General features: G+C 37.9%; 1 protein-coding gene across 3 annotated transcripts in view; it reads right to left on the reverse strand.

Annotated features, from left to right (window-relative positions):
* Nucleotides 1–5579: 5579 nt before the first annotated feature.
* The window catches only part of N4BP2 (NEDD4 binding protein 2), a 62421-nt gene continuing 43770 nt past the window's right edge, over nucleotides 5580–24230 (reverse strand). For 2 of the 3 annotated variants that reach the window (XM_067531132.1, XM_067531130.1), the window contains 9 exons: nucleotides 22474–22519; nucleotides 21167–21387; nucleotides 20877–20900; nucleotides 19454–19572; nucleotides 17427–17565; nucleotides 16110–16298; nucleotides 13868–14036; nucleotides 11812–11935; nucleotides 5580–9070 (listed from right to left, as the gene is read on the reverse strand). In XM_067531132.1, coding sequence (XP_067387233.1) covers nucleotides 9025–9070; nucleotides 11812–11935; nucleotides 13868–14036; nucleotides 16110–16298; nucleotides 17427–17565; nucleotides 19454–19572; nucleotides 20877–20900; nucleotides 21167–21387; nucleotides 22474–22519 — 1077 coding nt within the window. In that variant the 3' untranslated portion in view covers nucleotides 5580–9024. The remainder of the gene's footprint in view (nucleotides 9071–11811; nucleotides 11936–13867; nucleotides 14037–16109; nucleotides 16299–17426; nucleotides 17566–19453; nucleotides 19573–20876; nucleotides 20901–21166; nucleotides 21388–22473; nucleotides 22520–24230) is intronic. The other variant, XM_067531131.1, reaches the window with a different exon arrangement.

The raw sequence follows: 24230 nt of genomic DNA on the forward strand, positions 1-24230 counted from the left end.
ATGCTTTGGAGCAATAACTTCAAATTCGGTAGGGGGTGACCTTTGCCTCAGGAATGTGCCTTTTGCCATCCCCGTGAAATCTGCTTACATTTGGTCAAGTTATTAGCATCTGAAAGTTTGCACCTTGCACATGCTCATTAGAGAGTACTTAGATTTTAGTAGCTAAATTCCCCAAAAAGATTATTTTCACATACCAAGAATAGGCAGGGCTTTACTTGTAATTTCACCTCTGGGCTGCTGTAAACTAAGTCACATCCAGGCACCTGAACTGAGAGCAGGAAGTCTGTCTCTGGTGCTCTCAGTGACCCCCACTGCTGGGTCCAGGTAGTGTGGAGAAAGAAGATGCCTGATCTACATACAGAGGAAACAAAAGTCAGTTCTGCAAGGGGGGAAAGAAAATTCCAGGACGACAAAATTGGGACAAAGACCCTTGGGGGGCAGGGAGCAGAAACTGAAACAAAAAGTTGGTGTGCTTGGGAGGCTGGGAGTGACTGGGCAAGAAGACTGGGATTAGGAGCCAGAGAGGCAAATAGGAAATGTGGGGGGAATGGGAGCCAGTAGGTGGGACAAGACAGACTATATGAGGAATTTGGGGTGGGGTGGGGTGGGGGGAGGTAAAGAGGGAGACTGCGACTAGCCGGGCAAGAGAATGGAACTGAGAACATGTGGTGTGGGGAAAGGAGTACTTGGGGGAGGAAGACAGATCTGATGAGGAGCCAGGACGTGGGAGAGAACTAGGACTGGCTTGGCAAAGAGACTGGGACAAGGAGCCAGAGGTGGGACATCAAGCTTGACCAAAGGTCCCAGGAAGGGAGATTGGGACTGGGAGCTAGTGAGGATAGGGAATGTGCGAGGGATGACGGGAAGCTGTGGGAGAATGAGACAGATTGGATAAGGAGCTGGGAGGTCGGTAGGGAGGACTGGTCGGGCAAGGAAATTGGGGACAAGGAGCTGGGGTTGGAACTGGAAATGGCTGGGGAAGAGTCCAGTGCTGGGACAGGGAGTTTGAAGGGATGAGACTTGGACTTGTAAGACCAGGAGCCTGGGACGAGAAGCCCGAGGAGCAGAGACTAAAACTGGGACTGAGTAGACGAGTAGCCTGGGGTGGGGAAGAGACAGATCTCAGTGGATGGGACAGAAGGAGCCAAGCTTGGGGAAACAGGCAAAAGAGTGTGACCCCTACAGCAGTGATTCTCAGCCTTTCCTGACTACTGTGCCTCTTTCAGAAGTCCAATTTGTCTTGCAAACCCCAAGTTTCATCTCATCTAAAAACCACTTGCTTACAAAATCAGACATAAAAACGAAAGTGTCACAGCACACTATTACTGTAAAATTGCTTACTTTCTTATTTTTACCATATAATTCTAAAACAAATCGCTTGGAATATAAATATTGTACTTACATTTCAGTGTGATACTTGAGCCTGTTTTTCACTTGTGAGCCTTGTCTGAAGCCTGAGCCCTGCCACCCGGGACTGAAGCATGTAATTTAGCTTTACGGGGTCCCCTGTGGTAAGCGGCTCTGGGGCAATTGCCCTGTTTGCCACCCCCTAATGCTGGCCCTGCACTTGTGATCTCCCTAAACCCATGACCTGCCGGGGGCTGCAACCCCCAGGTTGAGAAACACTGATCTAGATGAATTGAGTACCCACTGGAAGACCACTGCATACCCCCTTACTGAGAACCACTGCACTAGAGTACACTCCCCGCTAGAGTCTGTAACTAAACCCATATTTCCTTAATCTGACCATTCCTCTGATGTCAGCAAATATCTGTGAAACCCACTGGCAAAGTGTCCCATCCCCCTTAAGTGCTGGTCCACACAGAGATAACCTACTACTGCTTTCAGTTACTCTGTTATCTTAAGAAGTGGCAGAGGTCTGTACAATGGATCTAAAGGTTCCAGCCCTGCTAATGATCCATATAGGTGTCAATATGCTGCCATATAATGAAATTTATTTCTTCAGTTTACTTTTTCAAAAAGCTAAGAAATTCACATCTACAAAATCTACATTAAAATCATTATTAAAGTTGCAAAGTCAAGCCTGCAAAAGTTGGGAAATGCCAGCATTAAGGTTGCCTGTGAAACCTTAAATTGGCTCCCTTGTCTGTCTACATCAGTGTTTCTCAATTTCATTCCCAGCCTGGAACCTTTGCACGACCTTCCCATACCCAAGGAACCCTTGCGCCCCCATGCCATGTCCTCTGCCGAAAAGTCAAGAAAATCCTGCTCTTTTTGGCGGCGCTGTGTAGCCTTGATTCAGCAGCGTGGCCCCATCAGCTGTTCAGTGGCACTGATTTTTGTTAATTTCGGCGCCGCGGTTCCGCTTTTTCGCGGAACCCTTGGGTTACGCGGAACACCATTTGAGAAACACTGATCTACATTATGATATAGTCTTTAATTACATGATCATATCCCATTTTTTGTACAGGGCTCTGCCACATTCAGTGCACAGGATTGGTCTGCTCTGGAGATGAATCGGGGTTCTATAGTGGAGACTGCTGTCTGTTGGACCCCTCCTTCATTTGTTGCTGAAGCCGGAAGGTGTGTAGTGAATGAGGAAGGGGATTCCAGGAAGAGAAAAGAGGGTCTCATTATTATTAATTATTGGTAGTACCCCAGCACCTACGAGCCTTACCCACAGACCAGCATTCCCTAGAGCTAGATACTATACATACACAGAAGAAAAAGACAATGCCTATCCCAAAGAGCTTAAATTTAATCTAAGTTTAAGACAACAGATGGATGGATACAAAAGAAACTGATGGGAATATAGAAAAACAATGGCACAATAGAGAGTGGTCTTAGTACACCAGTGGCCTAACCACTGTCAAGTTTTTTGTAAGCATCATGGCAAAGGAGAGTTGTAAAGAGGGATTTGAAGGAAATAGCTTTGTGGATGTTTATGGGGAGTTCCTCCCAAGCATGAAGGGCAGCATGGGAGAACGTATGAATGTGCTTGTTTGAAAATTTAACATGTAAGCAATGGAGGCTGCATCATGGGTTGATTGAAGGTAGGAGTTGATATTACAATAGTGAATTAAAGGTAGGATGGGGATAAGCCATGAAGGATCTTGAAAGGCAAACAACTCATGTTTGATGTGATAGAGAAGGGGGAACCAGCAGAGGGATTCAAAGAAACCAGTTTGACATGGTCAGAGCAACAGGCTAGCAAAGCTATTTTTGCAGCAGCATTCTGATTGGCTATGACTGGGAGAAGACTGCATTTATCAGGGCCAGAGAGAAGGATGTTGAAGTTACTGAGATGCAAAAAGAGAATCTGGACACAAGTTTTAGCTGTGTAGATGAATAGGAAAGGCCATATCTTAAGAGATGTTATATAGAAAAAATATGCATGAAATTTTAGATATAGCCTGGATGTGAGGACCTAAACAGAGGTCTTTGATCAGATGATGCCCAAATTATGGCACTGAGTGTCAGGCAGGATGGCAGTGTTTTACATAGTGATTTGAGAAAAAAGGTGGGAGGAGGACTTGTGAGGAAAGATTAGAAGCTCAGTTTTAGATAAGTTGAACTTGAGCTGATGGCTTGATACCCATGAGGAGATGTCAGAGAGACAGGCATAGTTAAGGTAGGTGAATGCTGCCATGGAATATTGGATTCTATCCCTGCTGCTGTCACCACAGAGTTCTACTATATGATGCTAGACAAGTCACTTAAAAACAGACTTTTTACAGGTAGTCACTACTTGTGTGTTCCTCATTTTCTTGGGTCTGATTTGCAGAAGTGCTAAGTACTCACAGTTGTAACTGAAGTCATTGTGAGTTGTGCTTCGAACATATTTAGTACTATGTAATGCTAAGAATCTTGAAAAAAATCATGTCAGGCATCTCAAACTGGGCATCCAAAATTAGTGAATATTTTTGACCTTCATCTCTTTGTGCCTCAGTTCCCCATCTGTAAAATGGGGATTACCACTCCATCCCACAGGGATGTTGTGAAAATACCTTCATTAGCACTTGCGAAGCACTCTGCTACTATAGTGATGAGTGACATAGAAAAGCCCATGAGGAAATCAATAATTTTGTTTTCAGATCAGGGTTTGACTACTGTGCTGTAAATAAGAGCTGGAGCAACACACTGAACAACGAGAAAACTAAATATCGAATAGCTGCTCATTCAGTGAGCATCATCCATCTTGTGCACTAAATGAGGCGGGGGTCCTGTGGAAAAAACAGCATGTGACCATGTAATTAAAGACTATCAGAATGCACACACAGAAGGAAGATGAATTAAATTTGCACTAGCAACCTTAATTCTGGCATTTCCTAGCTTTTGAGTGCTTGACTTGGCAATCTTATTAATGTTAACATGAACATTATTCATGTTCTCTTAATGTTGGGGAGGGATTGTGTGTACGTACATAGGTGCACTAAGAAACTGCATGCACACCAATGAAAATAAACATTTCATCAGCTTTGTTCCCACTTTTCAGTCACAGGAAGAGAGTGGCCCTGTGCTGTAATTTTGGATTCTAATCTCGATAAACTGTCTCCTTACCTACTGAAGTCTCCTGATCAGTGTAAATTTAGGGTCAGATCTTGTAAGGTGCTGAGTGACCTTCAGTTGACTTCAGCTGGAAATGAATCAATAAAACCTTATAGGGATTACTCATACTCTTGATACTCTTCTTTCTGCTCTGATAAAAATAAAGACTAATTCTTGTCTTCAACTGCTGGAGCTAAACATATGTAAAGGATGAAGCACAGCCTGTCACCTGTTAAATTAGAATCTCAGAGTTATGAACGCCAGAGTTACAAACTGACCCGTCAACCACACACCTCATGTGGAACCGGAAGTACACAGTCTGTTTCTATGCTTGTTTCATTTAAATTAAGATGGTTAAAAACAGCATTTTTCTTCTGCATAGTAAAGTTGCAAAGCTGTATTAAGTCAATGTTCAATTGTAAACTTTTGAAAGAACATCCAAACGGTTTTGTTCAGAGTTACGAACATTTCAGAGTTACGAACAACCTCCATTCCTGAGGTGTTCATAGCTCTTAGGTTCTACTGTAGTTACCAGAGCCATCTTGCCTGCAGAGAACAGGATGGTTCAAGCCAGGCTAAGGGAACAGTGCCATGTACTTCCACCCTAGCATCAGCATGCACATATGCCAGTCAGCTGCATCTCTTTGCCCTCTGGAGTTTGTAGAGTGGCTGTAAATATGGTCACTGGACTCTGCTCCTAGTGCTCTCTTGGCACAAGGTTGAAATCTATCCTATCCTGCGGCTGCACAGGTATAATGGGGGTGGGTGAGAAATGACTCCTTCTACGTTTCTCTCCAGTTCACCCCTGCAAAAACGCAAAAGGATCTAGTCCTACTTGATTTCTTTTCAGCTACTGAAAAAACACAAAGGAATACTAAACCTATGACCTAATTATTCACACATCACTGAAAAATAGGCCATGAATCTGTTACTTTGTATCACAGCGGATTGTTTCTTTCTTGAAGTCTAGACAAGAAGCTTTCTTACAAAACTCCACAACTACATTTTATTTTACTTCAAACGTTGACAATGTTAAGTCTTTGAAGGAAAGATTGAAGATCATGTTTGTGGTAAAATTCCTTTATTAAATTAGATTTCATTTGTAAATTCATTTTGACATAAGAAATTCTAAATGCAAATTACAAAACTGTATTCCAGTAAAAATGAGCATGATCATTAACAGCAAATGTACATCTTTATACAAATAAAAATTCATTCATATTCTAATTTAAAAAATAGAAGTGTATATCCTCTATTATACACATCCTAATAACTTTTACAACTGGTAGCTGCAACACTGTACTTTTATTAACTGCACTTGCACAGGTACCTGTCATTTAATCCTCACCAGAACTTGCTCATTAGTTGAGATAGCAAACCTTTTTTCTATTTAAAGAAAAATAACCTTGCTGCCACAGAACCTACAGTGTGTTCTACGCCATCCTCTCTTCAATTCTGTGAAGAGGACTAATTATTATTCTAGAAACATGAATTACATTTAGAGATACAAATACTGGTAGTGTAAATTCTATTTATAATACATCTCAGGACATTTACAACATTTGTTTAATATCATAAACATTGGGACAGTTCTCTTATCCACACGTTCTGCACATGTTTTGTGGAGAGATTAGATGTCAACGTGATTAAATTCCACCTCTTCACAGTAAAACCTTATTTAGAATACAAGTTATGTAGGATATGCAATGAATATCACTTATATACAGAGCATGATTATTAAAATGATCTCCTTACAAGGTAATAGGGGCATCTGTAACACTGTAAGAATGAGGATTCCTGAGTTACAAAGGTTTCCAACTTCTAAACCTCAAAAATGTACCATTATGACTGTGTTTAAGACACCCTAACTAAACCTAGAAAAATATTTAAAGTTTAAAAGAAATTGAACCACAAACTAGAAAAGAAAAACAAAAGCATGAATAAAGAATCAGTAAACTATTTTAAAAATCAGTTTTGCCTTACTATTTTTATAATCCCTGGAAAACTGAAAGATGCTCTTTAAATTTTTTTTTACTTAATCCACTCTTTTAAAGAATTATGTATTCATTTGCATGCATATGTATGGATCTGTTATGCAGGACTGCTCATGAATGCTAAGCTGCTGACATTAACTTTTCTTTAGGAAAAGATTTTAAGCATGTTTTTAATTTAACAAATTGAGTGAACTTTAAGAATAAGTATTTTTTTAAAAAAGAAGTTACATTTTTGGCCTACTAACCTCTATAGCATCCTGTAAAATGAAAAGAAAAAAAAATAATAAGAAACTGATACATACCCGTTTTAATAGTCTTGTATCAGAGTGCTGGTGGTAATACTTTTGAGTTTTTTTTTTTTTACAAGAACAGTTATAAAAGGTTTTAAATTTTCATGGTAAAAATTATGTTACTGGTTTCTTCTTAAAAGGACATCATAAAAGCTGGATGTCTAAAAAATTTAACCTAATTTAAAATATAATTTTAAAGTACAGTTATTTAAAACAGTTCTCATTATAAAATAAATTATAGGGCTCCCAAAACCAAGGCTACAAAAATGAAAAAAAGTTGCAATATTTCTTCTGGAGAACTAGGCAAATAATCCAAAAGAAAGGGTTTTTTTTTTGGTACGTCCAACATTCCTCCTCCATTCTGCTTTTCTCAATTTTAGGTCCTAATTCAGTAAAGCACTTAAACACATACTTAAGTCTTAATGAGAGTCTTAAGTTTTAATGAGACTTAAGCACATTTAAAATGAATTGCTGAATCGGTAGCTTAGTGTTTGATCATGCATCACTCAAGTCAAAGGATGTTTGTCCATTGACTTAAATGGAGGAGCAGGATCTAGCTAACTTCTGGTATGACAATTACTAACCATTACCATATTCAGGGCCTTAAAATCAGTGTGCAAAAGCATAAAAAGGCCTCTGCTCTTAAGGACTTGAAGAGCAGGGTTTTTTTATATTTGAACATTTTGCCTACAGGAACAGGGCAGAGAGCTAAAGGAGAGAGACAAACTGTGTGCATAAGTACCCACAAACCAAAACATAGTTATTAGAGGTATGTCGACATTGCAGCTGGGAGGTGTGATTCTCAGCATAGATAGACAAACTTGTGCTACTTCAGCTCACGCTAGCATGCTTAAACATAACAACATAAACACTGTGGCTCTCGTGGCAGCTCAGGCTAGCTATCTGAATACTAGCCTGCCTGATCCCCAGGGCCTCAAAGGCACATACAAATGCAGTGGTGTTTGTAAATTCTATAATGTGTGTGCATACAACTGTGTGAGAACACAAACCAAGAATACTGTTTTAGTACATTTTGGGGGCAAATTTTCGACATACTAGCTTAAGAACATGAAAAATACCTCACATACACCTATTAACATTATTTCCTGTATATAACTCAATTGTTATGAAAAAGCTTTAAAAACTATTATATTAAAACTTATGCCTCTCAACTTTCAAGGCTGTTACATAGAAAATAAAAACATATTTTCAGATGTTCTATTTTGTTCTTAAAATAAATGTTCTGATTGTTTACTAAAAACATCTTCTAAGTATGGGGGCAGAGGCATTATAAGCACATTATCTGGATGCTGAAGAACTGATAACTTGAAAGGAATTCCTCCTTTAAGGTGATCTTTTCAGTTGAGCAATTACCATTATACTATTATAATCTGTTTTGCTGCTAGAAAATGTGCTTGAAATGTCATGCAGTTAAATATAATATTACTACAAGAGAAATACCAATTTATTTATTTATTTAGTATCAGAGATAAAATGTAAGTAGAGATGAGACCATGGGGTTAGATTTTTCTCCTTAAAGAATTAAGGCGCATTAGTAAGATTTCCTAACAGATTTCAGGTCCCAATCCAGAATCCTTATAACACACAACTATTGCTTTCAAGAGAAGCTGTGTATGAATAAGGACAGCACAACTGGTCCATATTTTCAAGAAATGACCACTTAAAGATCATGGCTCATATTTTCAAAAAGAGCCTATGACTTTTAGGCAACCACCCGCCATTGGATTTCAAATGTCAACTGGAGTTGGAAACCTCACTCCCTTAGGATCCTTTGAAAATCTCAATTCAAAATTTTAAAATACACAATAACTATCTTTAAACAAGTTAACTTTTACCGTATATATTTTAAAGTTAGAGTCCACAGCAATTAAATGTATTGGGCTGGAGATAATTTTAGGCCCTATTTGCACTGAGAAGGAAATAGTATTTGAAAATAGGACCTTAATTTCTCTTTAAAACCTCATATTGTTCAGCAGTATTGTAGGTCTGTAATTCTTATATTACAAACTCTGTCAAAGGATCTTCCCTTTGGAGTCACAAAAAATACAATTCACTCTTACCATTTTCTTAGAAACACATGCTGACAAAACGAATTGCTATAAAATAAATTGAAAAAATTTCTAATAAAATACTGTTCTTTAAAGTAGATTAAATAATTATTAAAGCTGTTTACAGTTTCTAGTTTCACACTTCCCTTCATTACATCTTTTTTACTTCAGCATCACTTTCAGGCAGCCTGGTTTTATTTCTGTGAACCTGTTAACCAAGAGAAGATTAAGATTGAAAATCTATATTATGTCCAGCACCATATCTCCTAATCCTATATATAGAAAGTGAATAAGGTTGCCATCCAGGAGTAGCATGACAAGATTTCCGAAGTGAAAAAATCAGGACACATTCTCTATGTGGACTAGGGTGGAAGGTTTTACACTGGATGGTTTTGGTGGGGTCAGAACAAGAGGGTTTTGGCAACTGGAATGGGAGAAAGGGAAAAAATTGCCCAATTCTCTCCTTATATTTTCTAAGCATGTCTCTCTCCCACTCTCCCCTATTCTTCGGAAGAAAAGCAAATGAAAGAGAAAGAAAATGATTACAGTAATAGCCATCCTGTAAATGTAACTTCAATTCCTAATAAGATGATGAAGCAAATATTAAGGGTGAGGAAAACAAAAAATCGCACCAATATTCATTATAGGATTTTCAAAAGTGCTTAGTGTTGACCAAACTCAACAGCATGTATTTATAAAATACAAATTTTGGCAGACAAACTGATTGATTTGAGACATTTTCATTTATCAGAGGGAGATGTCTGGCGTGGCACTGCAGGGGTAATGTTAAACTGACCGCACTTCATCCTTTTTACAGATCTTCATTAATGATGGTGTTTAACAGCACATTAACAGACTTCACAGATTATACTGAATTGGGAGGTCTAGTAAGGACAAAGAAATAAAAAAAGATCTAAAGTGATCAGAAACACGGTCATAAAATAAAAAATGAGATTCATTTTACTAAAAATCAAGGAAGTACACCTAAGGAAAAATAAAACAAAGATATTCAATGAGAGGGAGAAACTTGGAAAGAAGTAACAATGAAAGAGATTTTGGAGTGATCATAGATGATGAATCAGACATGCACTTCTAGTGTGATCCAGCAACAAAACAGGCCAATACAATTTTGGGGCAGAGGCATTACTTCACAGAGCAAGGAGCTATGATGTGATTGTACCTTGAATATTGCACTGGTATGGACACCACATAACTAGAAACAGAGTAACAAACTGGAGGGAGTTCAGAGGTTTGAAGGGATTGTTTTATGAGGAATATATTTGAAGATATAAAAAGAAGGGAGAGGAATTATTTATATTTCAATGGCATAAACAAACTAGGTGGTAATGGAATGAAATTAAGAAATGGAAAATTCTGAAGGCTGAATATCAAGAAAAAACTGCTCATAGATAACTAGGCTGCAGCATTATTTGAAATGGTGTATACTTCTTTGCTTGGACATGTACAACTAAAGTCTTGTCTACACTGCATTCTCAGAGCTTCTCCAACTGATGACCTGGCACTAGTGTAACTCTCCAATAGGTGCTACCAATAGTAGGAGCATTAGAGGATTAGGTACAGGTATTTTATCACCATGCAAACAGATTACAAAGTTAAAGACAAAATGGTAAAAATCCTGCACCCTCTCATCATGAGTGCTCCTTTGTTACTTCAGTGCAGACAACCCTTAATGACTGGCCAAAGCACTAAAAGCCGTTACAACGAGGAACAACACTGCACTGTCAATTTGTTGGATGACCTAATAGGTATTTTCTATATCTCATTTCTCTGATTCCATGATAGTTTAAGAGTATTCTGGAAAAATAAATTTATAGATTTTAAAAGTATGGGTAAAAGCATATGAAATGTTTGGAATGAGGAGGTTATTTACCTGTAACTGGAGGTTCTTTGACATATGTGGTGCCTATCTGTATTCCACTGAGGGTTATGCACATGTGCTGGAGCCAGAGCTTTTCAAAGTAGCATTGTTCAGCGGTCCGCCCATGCGCCCTTGTATTACCTCATGGTTTCACCCGAGGAGATAAAGGGTGAGGCAGATCAACCGCGTCACCAGTTCCTTCTCTCAGCCGCAAAATACAACAAAAAACAATAAAAACCTAACTATGAACGAAAATAAAAACAGGGTGTTTTTTTATTTTTAGAAAATGCTTCACTAAGAACGAGAGGTCAGCAGAAGCTCTGACTCAGACCACGTGGCAGTGAGAAGGAACTGGAGACATAGTTGGCCAGCCCTGCCCTTTATTGCCTCAGGTGAAACCACGAGACAATAAGGATACATGCACAGACTACCAAGTAGTACTGCTTTGAAAAGCTCTGGCTCCAGGAACATGCACATAGCCCTCAGTGGAATACAATAGGGACCATAACTCGAAGAAGAACCCTGTATACATTCTTAATAAAATCTTCATTTTATATGTTTCGAAGTATTTGTTTCCTTTCCCAGAGTGGTAATACTGATCGGAAATGGATAATTGTGACAAACTGGGAAATATCTGTATTATTTTTTATGAATATGTGTACCCTTCTATGTGGTTGATTATGATGCATTATGAGTTAGCAATATCAAAGATAAAATCACCTCAGGAACACATCTTCAAAGCAGCCAAGATAACAATGGCTGGGTTATTAATAGAGAAGAAACTACAATCTGGCTGTATCCAGGCTAGAATGATTTACTCTTCAGAAGCCTAAGTCTTGGATCAAAGGAGATCTAAAACCTCAAGACCCTAGAAAAAAGGATGAGGGGTTGGGTGAGCTGAGAAAGGCTGGCAGTGTAAATGAAAAGCTGACAGGCAGGCAAACTCACACAGAGAAAGGGAGGTAAAAACTTAATAAGTGCAGTCTGCTTCTTCCAACTCCGAGACAGAGTCAGCTGTTTAGTTAGCTGAATGTAGGTTCAAAATATCAGTAACAGAAATCTAAACTCACCTGAAGTTGTGGCTTGTGAGGTATTTAATGGCTGCTGGTTTGATGCGAGCAACTCCTCCCTGGCTATGGTTTCCTCTTCCCGTGATCATACACAGATATGGTTTACCACCAGTCTGCTTGTACTCTGTTACAGGAGGAATTGTAACGGTTAAAATGTTCTCTCTGTACAGACTCAGCATTTACCTGAACTTTTTTATCCGTACATCTGAAAATTTTCACCACACTAATTTAGAATTCTGTTTTCCTACATTAGCTTTATCTTTTCTATATGCAACACTGCCATGCATTTTTCTTCCCCTGGCATAAAAAATAAATTAAATTTGCCATTAGAGCTTAAGAAATATGCCTCATTGAACTGTTCAAATTTGGACTATATTTTAAAAACTATACATTGTGCTCTGTCACAGAAACCTAATGATTTTATAGCAACAGCATTCATTATTCATAATTTCAGTCCTTTACTTGGAATTTACATCCAGTTAGAAGATTAGTTAAAGAGCACAATAATAAAACAGATCTTAAAAACAGATCTTTTAGCACATAACATGTTTACCAGAACAAAGTCATCAGGAACATGAAACAAAATGCTTAAATCTAAACAAATCATATCAGTTTTGCACTAGGAAATTTTTAACTGATATAATTTTCATAAGACACACCAAGATAGGAGGAAGAAGAAACATGAATCTGTACATTAATTTTTAACCTCTGAATCAAAGTTACACTAGCTGGGTAGTAACTTCTCAAACATTGGAGCAGGTTCTTGGGAACGTCCTAAGAATCAATAGAGTGTTTCAATACATCAGTATGGGCTCTACTAGGACTTTTCTCCAGGTCTACGCTAGTAGTCAGGAATGTTCTGCCTCTAGAAAAGGTTGCAGTAGTTTCCTATCGTTGGCTATATCCTCTAATAGGGAGTATGCAGGGTGGGGAGGGAAGAGTTACATTAATCTGGAGTCTATAACTAAGTAATTGGAGAGGATAGTTTTTTCTCTCTTTTTTTTTTTTTTTTAAAAAGATGAAGGGAGCATTTATAGATTGGCACTTTGTACAGGATCGATCCTAATTTCTCTTGCTCTCCTTTATCTACTTATTTTCATATTATCTGTGATCTTTGACTACTTTCAAAGCACCTTGGGATAGATCTCTTTATGTAAACTGAAACGAATACATAAATATTTCAGAGTCAGGAGGCTACTGAGCCAGGAAGACTCTTCCAGTCCCTGACAATAAGTGTTGAGCTGTGAGAAATTAAAACTCTATGGACTAATGGGAAAATATACAATACATCAGTAAGCAACGGTTACAGTTTATAGTACAGAATAGCAAGGATGAGAAAACTTGAAGTTAATTAATTCTGGCACCCATATGCAAGTGAGAGGCCCCATCTAACACCTTAGTTTCCCCTATATTAGGAAATTGTTTTTAAAGAGAGCAAAAAGAGTTAAAGAGTTAAAAATATGTTCTGTTGATATGGTTGTGCCTTATATGGCATATATTTCTTATAAAGCATTCCATATGTGTTTACTTTATAAAGTGAATATTTTCTGCATTTATTTTGATTACTTTTTTCCCTAAGAAAAGAACATTCCTGCAATACTTGAATGCTTCACTTGGAGGAAAATTAAAAAAAATTTCAAGCAGAGCTGCACAGAATGATATTTAGGAAAGTTACAATGCTTCTGAACTTGAGAGAATCTAGTATCCTGGTTACAATGGTTTCCTGAAGACCACTGAAAGATAATTAAAAAATCTAAACATTTTGTATAAAACTAGTGTTAGGACATTGTTGGATTATGCTGCTATGCAAGCATAACACTTTCTCTTAAGATTAAAAAAAACACTGACAGAGAAGCAAGTGAAAAGATGACTCGAAGATCATTAAAAATTATAATAAAACCAAGTTGTCTTCAGGTGTTGCTAAATAGCCTTTACTATTAAAATTCATACCCCTTACACTTCCCTCTATATAAAAGGTATTTTTTCTACTTTGGTTTTCTGAGTAAGTGTCAAAGAGATAATTGTGTATGTGGATTGAGAAGTAGTTTATTCCTACCATGGCTTTTCTCCTGTAGTACTCTGGACAAGTGATTAATGGCTTCATCTACATGGAGACCATGCAGATCCAAAACATTCTCAGGCAGCAAGGATGCATTTACTTTCTCAAAGATTTGCACAGCAGCATCATGGTTTGCTTCTTTCATCTTCTGATCATGAAGGCGACCCTTTATTCATAAACACATCAACTGTTAAATTCTGAGACTTAATCTAAGCTCCATACTGGTTATCAGGATTCAAGATGACAGCACATGCGGGGTGCTTTTAGATTTAATTGCATCAAACTGTGAGCTGTAGTCATAACTGAAATTCTGGAAGGGACTCAGTAAAACCTATTCAGAGGGAGTCATGTGCTGATTTAATCAAATTCACTCACATGACACTGGTCAAAGCTTGCACAGAGAAGAGATCAGAATGAAAGACACACAAGAAAAGGAAGGAAAGCCAGATAGAAAGAAGTAAACAACATAAGATGCCTACATGAACAGAAACATAAATCCTGTCCAGTGTTGAATTTTAGCTTACTAATTAATATACTATCCTAACAATGGTTATTGTACCTTTTGAAAATGTTATTAAATCAAAAGTCTCAAATTGACTTGAATTGTTATTAAATCAAAAGTCTCAACCGGCCTAGAGGCCAGAACAAGCCTCTCAAATACATTCAATCTAGGTTGAGTCTACAGAATGTGTTCATTCAGATCAAACTAGCCATGCAGTTGCAAACACTTCCTCCATAGCTGCCAAATCTCCAGGTTTATTTTATGGAAAATCTTCCGTGATAGAAGCACCATCTTTATTAGGAGAACAATGAAGTCTACTAAGGAGAACAGGGTGTAGAGATAAAGCACGAGCATTGGAACTGTCAACACAGCAGGGAATAGCTAAACAGAAATAATCTTAAAAAAATTAGAAACATGTTTTAAATAAAAGAGGTTTTCAGAGGAGATATTAAATAGAAGATCCAGTTGCATCTTACAAACATGTTACCTATGCAGTGTTTACTACAATGAGTAGCCTGAGTTATGAGAGTTTATCATGGACCATGAACCTGGAACAGCCCCAAACTGAGAGCCCAATCCCAGACACTTACTACTCACTAAGCAGCACAGTTGGTATTGCGTTGCATCTGCAAGATAGGGTTCTTAGTTTGGAGTTGTTTCACATTTCTAATCCATGATAAACTGAGTATCTGCTGTAGCTGCTACAAATGTATGCCTGTTTTGTTAGTGCATTCACTTTATATAAAACATACAGGTATCATAATTCTAGGGACTGTAGCAGCAAACATCTTTATTAGATGACCTTGAAGATCTGTAGGTACAATTTTAGTAACAGTGAAAATGTTCTTAGGGTTTTGGCCTGATGAGGCAAAAAGCAGAAGAAGAGATTGCAGGTGACATTTTGTCTTAAAAGTTTCTCTAGTGGCTGACCAATATTGACCAGTTCCTCAACCCTCACTTGTAGGGGACCTGCAAGCACAGGCAAAGACCACAAACATTCAAGTCTCAAACTACACAAACAAAATCTAGTATTTACAATTTTTGAAAGCAAAGAAAAACATTAAGCACAAGAGGCAAGTATTTCACAAAAGTGAAGGTAACAGTTAGCCTTTCCCTAAAAGCCCTAGAATAAATGCTTTGTTTTGCAAATTTCACTTATAACTTATGTACATCAGAAGAGGCAGGATAGTGTCTGAAATTACATTTCTGTCCAAAGAGTATGCAGACACCATTATTTAGAATTTTCCTAAACCAGCCATAGCAATATCTAGATTAAAAATATAACAAAGCCACTTTAAAAAAAGAAACAGATACTAAATATTTCAATAAAATTTCTCAGCTCATCAACATTAATATAGGTAATAAAATTCCACACAATATGTATAAAATAGTAATTTTCTATTAGAAAAACTAGTTTGTAGTGATATTTGTTTATCGCTGTATAGTAAAGATGTGATGAGTATTTCATAGTTTTAAAACTTTCAATAAAAATTTGCATTATAAAAATATTATTATTATTATACATGCTATCAGATGAGTGTAATATTACAATCTACTTTTTAACCAATAAATGTACATATGATAGTTAGGTGACTTCCCAACACTTGTGTATTTTGGGAGATTTAATAATAGAGCAAATTCAAACAAGTGCAGTAAGTGAATTCATGTTCATATCACATCCAATTGGGTATTTAGTACATCCCCAAATCAAAACACAAAGCACATTTGTCTTCTTACCTGTTGTGCATAAAATGTTGCCACAGGCTTCATACCCATGCGATAGGCCTCCTCTGCCTTTTTCAAGCACTCCTGTTTCTTATGCTGGTGAAGGAAAGCCTCTGCTCTAAAGTCATCATATCCAGGGTATTCAAGGTCTTGGAACATCATCTCACTCAGAACATCTTCAGCCTCCTTAGATTTTTTTGCCTGTTAACAGTTAACATTTTCAGTAAAGGACTCGTTCAAATTCCATTGAAGTCCACTGCAAAGCTCCCACTGGAGTAGTATCAACCCCCCAAGTGAGATTACATGTGTCTGAACCATGGGCTATGTGATATTTATTCACTAGTACAGCAAATATCAAATTTATCACAGGAAAACAAACTTGAGAGAAAATATTACCACATTACAAGTAAAACAGGAATGTACATATCTGTGACAAGTGAAAGTATCCCCCATGTTTGTTGTCTCTGTTTGTCAGGCTAATATGTATACACAGGAGTAAGTGTTCAGTTTAATTTTTTATTACTAAGAAATTGTACAAGCACAAGTAAGCCATCTCTAAGAAGAAGGTGGAACTAATGACACTGAGGAAATAGCAGTATTTGCTTTCAGCTAAACTGAAGAATGCTGCGTAGGTAATTCAAAAATGGCCTTTTAAATATTTCTCTGTAGATCCCTAAACTGAATACCCCGGGGAGGCCGGCGGGGGAGCTGATCAAGTGCAAGCTTTCCAGTTCTAGCCTGGAGCATTTTTCTGATCAATTGGAACATTCTAAACTCCCCTTCTCCTCCCTGCCCCATCTCAGCACACTCCTTTCCTTCATGGAGTGAATGCCTACATGGCTGAGAAAATTAAGCAAACACCAAAACTGCCAAATTTCAGGAGAATAGAGCGTTAGGGTTCAAGCTTGTTAGCTTGTAAAGCCAAGTTAGTACTGCCCTCCTAAAAATCTCAGTAGAACTTAGTCGTCTTTATTTCAGTGTTTTCCAACAGTGTGCCGTCAGGCCTGAGCAGGTGTGCCACGGAATTTTTTGAAGAACTACTTGAAGAGTTCTGGACTGGCTCATGAATATTCATGAGTTCATTTGTAGACTATATGGTGGTGTGCCTCAAAATAATTAAAGGTATCAAGGTGTGCCACAACAGAGAAAAGTTTGGGAACCACTGCTTTACTTAGTGCTTCACATTCTGGGAACAAGTTAATGTAAAAAATATCCACATTCATTGTGACAAAAATACAAACCACAAACGTTGCAGCAAAATGCGCACAATAATATTGATGACAGGACTTCAACATATATATTTGTAATTATTAAAAAATTAGCTATTACCTTTTTCTCTCGGTTCTTCATAGCACTACAGGAAGGGAGAATCTCACTTTGCTGAGCAATCTCTTGAGCTACAACAGTTTTTACAGGGTCTGCCTCCAAAACACAGTTCAGAAATTGCTCAGTCTGTTCTAAGCAATAGCTGTAGAGAGTCATTAAAATAAAATATCAGTAACTTTGCATATATATTATCCCAATGCACATTAACAACAGCTACATTTGTTAAGATATATACAGTAGACCTCCATACAGCTACAGGGGTAAATGCTAACATAACAGTCCTGGAGTTGTCACTTTTCTACTCACTAGTGCAGCAAAGTAGCTTGTAGTACAACACCAGACTCAGATATTCATTGCATTTTCTATTTGCTTTGGTGTTAATAGATGTACCCAGTGCTGTTTGATAGCCAGTAATTAAAATGGACAAACACTGCTAAGATTTGCAGAATCAAAACAGAACTGTTTTTATTATTTTTGTTTGCAAAGGTCATGTAATTATCCATGTGCATTTTAAACAGAAGGTACTCAAAGAAAAAAATATCACAAACAGTCCAGCACTCACCAACCTATACTACAACAACAATTGTGTGTGTAAGTGTGGCTAAGGAAATAATTTTGAAAAGAAAACAGATTGTACTTTCAAGCTTCTAGGCGTTTATAACTAACAGTAAAAAAAAAAAAAAGACAGACAAAAAAATGTCTTTAAAGAAAATATCATGAAGAATATATTGGCATTGTACCTTTAAGCATTAAGCAAACCATGTAATACTTAGCAAAGACTGACTGAAAATAAGACTATATAGTTTTATGGAAGAAATTAATCTTGTTCTTACTATCACAACTTTGGTAGTCTTCTGTCTATTTTTCATATTGGTCAATAGGCTGACAAAAGGGAGATGTTTTAAATTAATGAGGTTTTATGAAGAAGCCACAAAGGCAAGGATACAGAGGAAGGAGTTAGAAGGCAAACTTGTGAGGAAAGGAAGAAATGAAAACAAAGATGCTACAAAAGTGGAATCGTGTTGAGCTTAAAGGGGAAGTCAGGATCCTTTAACTTAATGCAAAAGATGAAGGGAAACCAGTGAATGGATTCTGAGAGGCCTGTGATATGGCCCTAGCAGTAGATCAGAAAGACTATTTTAGCAGCAGTACTTTAGATGGAACAAAGCGATTTACAGAGAGGTGAGAGAGGATGTGGTTGCGGCAATCAAAGTGAATGATGATCAAGGTATGGACAAGTGTTTAAGCTGCAGAGATGGAGAAAAAGACAAATTTTAGAGATGCTGTAGAGAAATAACCTAAATGATTTGATGACAGCCTAGTTATGTAGGGAGAATGTGCAGGGAGCAAGCAACTTGTGTGAAGAGGAGGATTGTGGAACTGCCAAGGGTGATAACAAGGGAAGGAGAAAGGAAGTTTTAGGAAAGAAAGATGGAGCTCAGTTTTCACTATCTTGAGTTTCCGGTGCTAGCTAGACATCCAGGATAAGAAGCTGAAAAGAATCAGATGCAAGAATGAATGGAAGGAGAGATGACTCTGCCAGGGCCTCCTTCATAGTTGCTGTGGTGAGAAGTAGAGAATTAGCAGCAGATGTTAGGTCATAGTAGATTTTCCCTCTGGTTGAGTGCCATGCTCACTGATAATACCGTTCTCATTACTTGCCAATCTTTCCAAGTCAATTCTTAGGATGACTGCTCCTTGAATTAGCAGAACCATTGATAGAAAGTGGCTCCAGTCAGTCAACATCACTCAAGGAAAGTAATAAATGGGAATGAGAGAAAATTCTTCTCAAAGTAGTAATTAAAGACTAGAACAAGTGAAAAAACATGTATAAATTTGGAGAAAAAAAATGCTTTTGCTGTTAAGGACCATCAAGTTTGGCCTTTAATTAAAGCTAAAGTTATTTTTGTTATCTTGGATAGAACCATTCTTTAGCAAAGTTTTAACTTTTCGGGCACTTAATTGGGACAGAATAACCATTTACTGTATGTTCTTACTATGCAGCATTTTACAAAGGAAAGATCTCTCACTTGTTGTCCTTGAAGATGTCCATTAAGAAGTTTTGGTTTATGGTTGGGAACATTTCAAAGAGCTGCTTCTCCTTCAATTTGGCAGCACAGTCTTTTTTAGCCATGGAAGGAACACGTTTCTATTCCAGAAAACAAAGTAAGTGACATGATAAAATCATCATTTGAGGAATCTACATTCATAAAACTGATCCAGTAATGTAACTAATTTGTTATGACCAAAAAAAATTATTCATTACCTATGGTGCTAAAGATTTTAATTACATATAAGCATCAGCCATGCACTCTCATCTGGTGCACAGAAAGCTGGGGTGGGCATGTTAGATAGTGTGATACTACCACAATCTGCAATCATTGGTAGTGTTCCATCAATTTAAACTGAGAGAAGGCAGATAGCAAGGTATTTTTCAAGAGGGGCTTTCAAGTTTTGGAATTGCTACTCCGCTGGTGTATAAATATATCCAGATTCCTTAACATTCCAAGGCATGATTGCAAAGCCCATCTTTTTTCCTCAGGCAATTGGGGAAGGAGTATATTGAGTGTCTGGGGTTGAGCTACGGTTGCTTTATTGATGATGGGAAATAATTGGTTTTGGTTTGAGGCAGGTAGTCGGTTGTTTCGTTATATAACGTAGTCAAATTTCTGAAGTCATCTAGAGCAGTATTTCTCAACTATTGGTGCCAGTCACTCAGATCTCCCTGACACAGTTTAGGAAAGCAGCAAGCCAGTTCCTGGTAACAAAAAGATTGAGAAACACTGACCTAAAGGACATGACAGGTTGGTCTTTAATTATAAACTGAAATAAATAAAGCTGATAATTCCAGTGCTCATATAAGAAAGGTGACCAAAACAAAACCAAGCCAGTTTACTCCAAGCTGAAATCAGTCTGTGGACAGCAGGGTTATCAGTAAGCCACATATAAGCATAAGGAAAAGAACCCACAACACTCTGCTTCAAAAATATAGGCTTATAGTATTTGAACTTCAATGTCAATAGAAATAGGGGTTCTATTTTTAGAACAACTACTTAAGGGCAACAAATTACAAAGAAAGATATAATCGCACTAGTCTGTCATTGCATCCATTAAAGGGGAGTAACACACACACACATCAGTTAGATCATTACAAGCTCCAAACTGAGAACAGGGGAAAACTAAATGGAAACTAGGAAAATAGAGAAGAACAAAACTTTAGGGAATAAGAAGAGTTTGCAACATTGAGCAAGAATTGCATCTGAAGTACCTTTTAAATGAGTCAGCTGCATGGAATGTTGTGGGTTCTTTTAAAAAGTATCACAAGCAATTAAGTCTTTTTTGAACAAGCATGGCAATTAATTGGTGCACAAAGAATGCATGAAACCAATTTGATAAATACTTTTTTAAAAGTAAACAACCAAAAATGCAGCTCAACCAAATACAAATGCTAACCTGTACATTGAGATGTAGCATGATCTGTTTGTGAAACAATTAAGATATTAATCTTTCAAATGACAGATTTATTTTAAAATCAATATCAACTTGCTTTCATCTAGCACCTTAAGTAAACTCTACCTATCACCGAACCATTAATAAAATTAGTTAACATTAACATCCATCTAACTCAGAAACCCAGCACTAATCCGCCTGTGCAAAGATAGGTGACTATAGAAGCCAAACTGGGGGGGAAAAAAATCAGTCTGATTCAACTTAGACATCATGAAATGTAGCAATATTCATACCAGGTCCTGTTTCTCCTGTAAGGCTATTTCTTCGGACATTATTTCTCTGAGCGATACTCTTTGAGTCTGTGCATTCCAGTGATCCATAAAAGGGAAAATTTCTGATGTTGCTAGATTTTCGCTGTGTGTGTCTGTTGATGATTGAGAGGCCCAGATCATTTTCTTCTCATGAAATTTACTGTCTGTGCTCTGAGATAAGATTGTGTTGGAGTCATCTAGCTCTAATTGGTCAAACAGTGCAAAAGCAACAAAAATTTGAAGGTGACAAAATGAAAAACTCAATTATTTAATTTAAGCAAAGCCATAAGTAATTAAAATACATTTCACCTTACTAAATTTTTATTAATTCATTTATAATTAATAATTAATTTTATTTAAGCAATTTCTATTTTTTAGCAAAAATAATATACATTGCTTACATTTTCCTCCTCTCCCCCAAACTCTATCAAGCTTCATTTTTCTTCTAACTAGTAAAAAAAGTGACAATCCAGACTGAATTTTTAAATGCTGGAACCTAACAAACACCTGCAAATAGATAACTGCATATGAACATGTGGGATTTTTTACACTCAACAGTTCTCTGTGTGCATGTGTATATTTTGCAACCACAACTTATGAACAGATATTTAATTATTTGGTCGTATGTTTCTCTTGTGATGTTAATGGCACAATTAACTATTAGCCATCAGGCAAAAACTGTTTTAAGTCTAAGGACCAAATTGTGGCTTGAAGTCACAGTCCAGGTTGTGGGTGAGTGAAGAGGGTGCTTTTTGCTGCAGAGAAAGGATTCTTCTTGGGCAGCTGAGAGACTGAATGGTTGATTAGCAGATCCATCGCCAGTTGAAAGAAGGTCACATGCATTACCCCCAGGCTGGGACAGGGTGAAAGGATGGGACGATCACCAAGGCCATGCCCCTTCCCCCTTGCAGAAGAGTAGCCCCACTTGTAGCACTCGCCCAGATCAGTGCCTCTTCTAACCAGGGAGATTGTAGCAAGCCTTTGAACATCCATGCAGACTCTGACACAATTTCACCCTCTGTGCATTTTGATCCCAGGTAGACATGACAAAATCCAATTGTCAGAATGCTTTAATACTATTGCTAACATCAGTGGTTTGTTTATTTTTACTACCACTGCTACTGTTATAAGATAATGGTGAGTAGTACATCAAGTCCACTAAATACAAGCTGATCTTAACATATGAAACAGTCAATTTTCAACAATTTGCAATTTTTTAATCTTACTACAATTTTAGTTTTTGAAAACTGAGCGTTTTTACAGTAATTTAAGGGAAGTGCATATTGTACCTTCCATAAGCAACTTATAAGATTCATCTTCTTTTCTTTGTCGCTTCTAAATACAAATATTGAAAAAATTATGCAAGTTAGTGAACCACAGATATTGGTTTCCTCCTAATGTTAACTCAACAAATGTTACCTTTGAGAAGAACAGGTTTCAAACTTTAAACTATTTTATTTGAAAACAAAATGTACATGTATATATCTAAAATAAGAAATACATTAAGAAGTTTGGAAAACAATACTATTTTTCATGTGACAGATCAGAGTACTGCTAAGATATCAAATCAGATCTCATAATTAAATTAAAGATTAGACAAACCAAGGGAAGACTGTACCAAAATATAAGATGCAGTTTGAGGTAGTTTTTCTTCTTACTCTGGCTGAATTTATGATGACATGAGACTATAAGAAAGATAACCTCTCTCAATTAGTTAATATAAATAAAATTGTTTTCTGTACATAATAGATAATGTGCACTGAGACTTCGTCTTAAAGAATTAAAGCAAGGCTTTTTTAAGGTAAAATGTCATTGTTGGTGGATGGTTTTGAAATTCCTGTTTAAACAATGGGCAATACATAATAAAAGATTAAATATTAACTGATCTTTTTGTGAAAATTTGTGTTTAATCATCTTTTTTTCCATAACGAATCTAATTTTTGCTATGGTATGTCTTATGGTGTGAAATGTATTCTTCCCTAAAATCCTTATCTTATCCCTGCCAAGATCTGAAAAATGTCAAAGACTTCCTCTTCCTCTTCCTCTCCTTCCTACCAAAAATTTATTTTTAGAAATACCACAGTGGAGCACTGATGCCCATTTTGAAATTAGACTCCATACTTTGTTTTTATGTTTGTATTTTAAGAGATTGGTATCATATTGCATTTGAGTTTTATTTGTTGCAGGGGCAGGAGACACTATAAACTAAGGCAGCAAGTCTGTCATGGAGATAACAGAAATCACGGATTCCGTGACTTCCAGAGATCTCCGTGACATTTTCCCCTTCAGTTCCCAGTGGCGGGGCTGGAGCTGTCTGCTGATGGGGGCCCTGGAGCTCCCAGTTTCTGTGAACAGCAGGGACCTGGAGGCTCCAAGCCACAGCAGGACCACCCGCCCCCAGTTCCGAGCGGCCCTGGGCATCGAGGGGGCCTGGAGCTCCAAGTCATGGGTGGCAGGGGGACCCTGCAACTCCCTCACGCCGTGAGTGGTGGAAGGAGCCTGCAGCTCCGAGCCTCTGCAGGCGGCAAGGGACCCTGGGCACCGGGGAGACCCTGGAGCTCTGAGCTAAGCCGTGGATGGCAGAGGATACTCAGAGCGGCCCTCCACTGCTCTGAGTGGCCCCAGATGGCAGGGGGACCCTGGAGCTGTGAGCCACCAGTCCCGGAGCTCCGATCCACCACAGCTCCCTGCCTCCATGGTTGGTGGGGGCAGCCTGTAGCCCCAAGCCAGGTCACGGCTGATCCCAGGCGACGGGGCCCCACAGCTCTGAGCTGCTGCAAGTGGGGGGAAACAGACCCCAAAGCTTGAAGCCCCCCATGATGCTCTACTCTCCTGGAGCAGGGCTCCAGCTCTCATCCCCCATCAGATCCATTCTGTCATGGTTATTTTTAGTAAAAGTAAGGGACAGCTCACAGGCTTCCATGAATTCTTGTTTACTGCCTGTGACCTGTCCATGACTTTTACTAAAAACACCCATGACTAAATCTTAGCCTTATATATAACTAAAATTATTTCCTCTATGCTATATGTCCACCTACTCTATATG

This window comes from Emydura macquarii, unplaced genomic scaffold (genome assembly GCF_026122565.2).
Source record: "Emydura macquarii macquarii isolate MOO-44397 ecotype Brisbane River unplaced genomic scaffold, CSIRO-AGI_Emac_v2 contig_3128, whole genome shotgun sequence".
NCBI classification, from domain to species: Eukaryota; Metazoa; Chordata; order Testudines; family Chelidae; genus Emydura; species Emydura macquarii.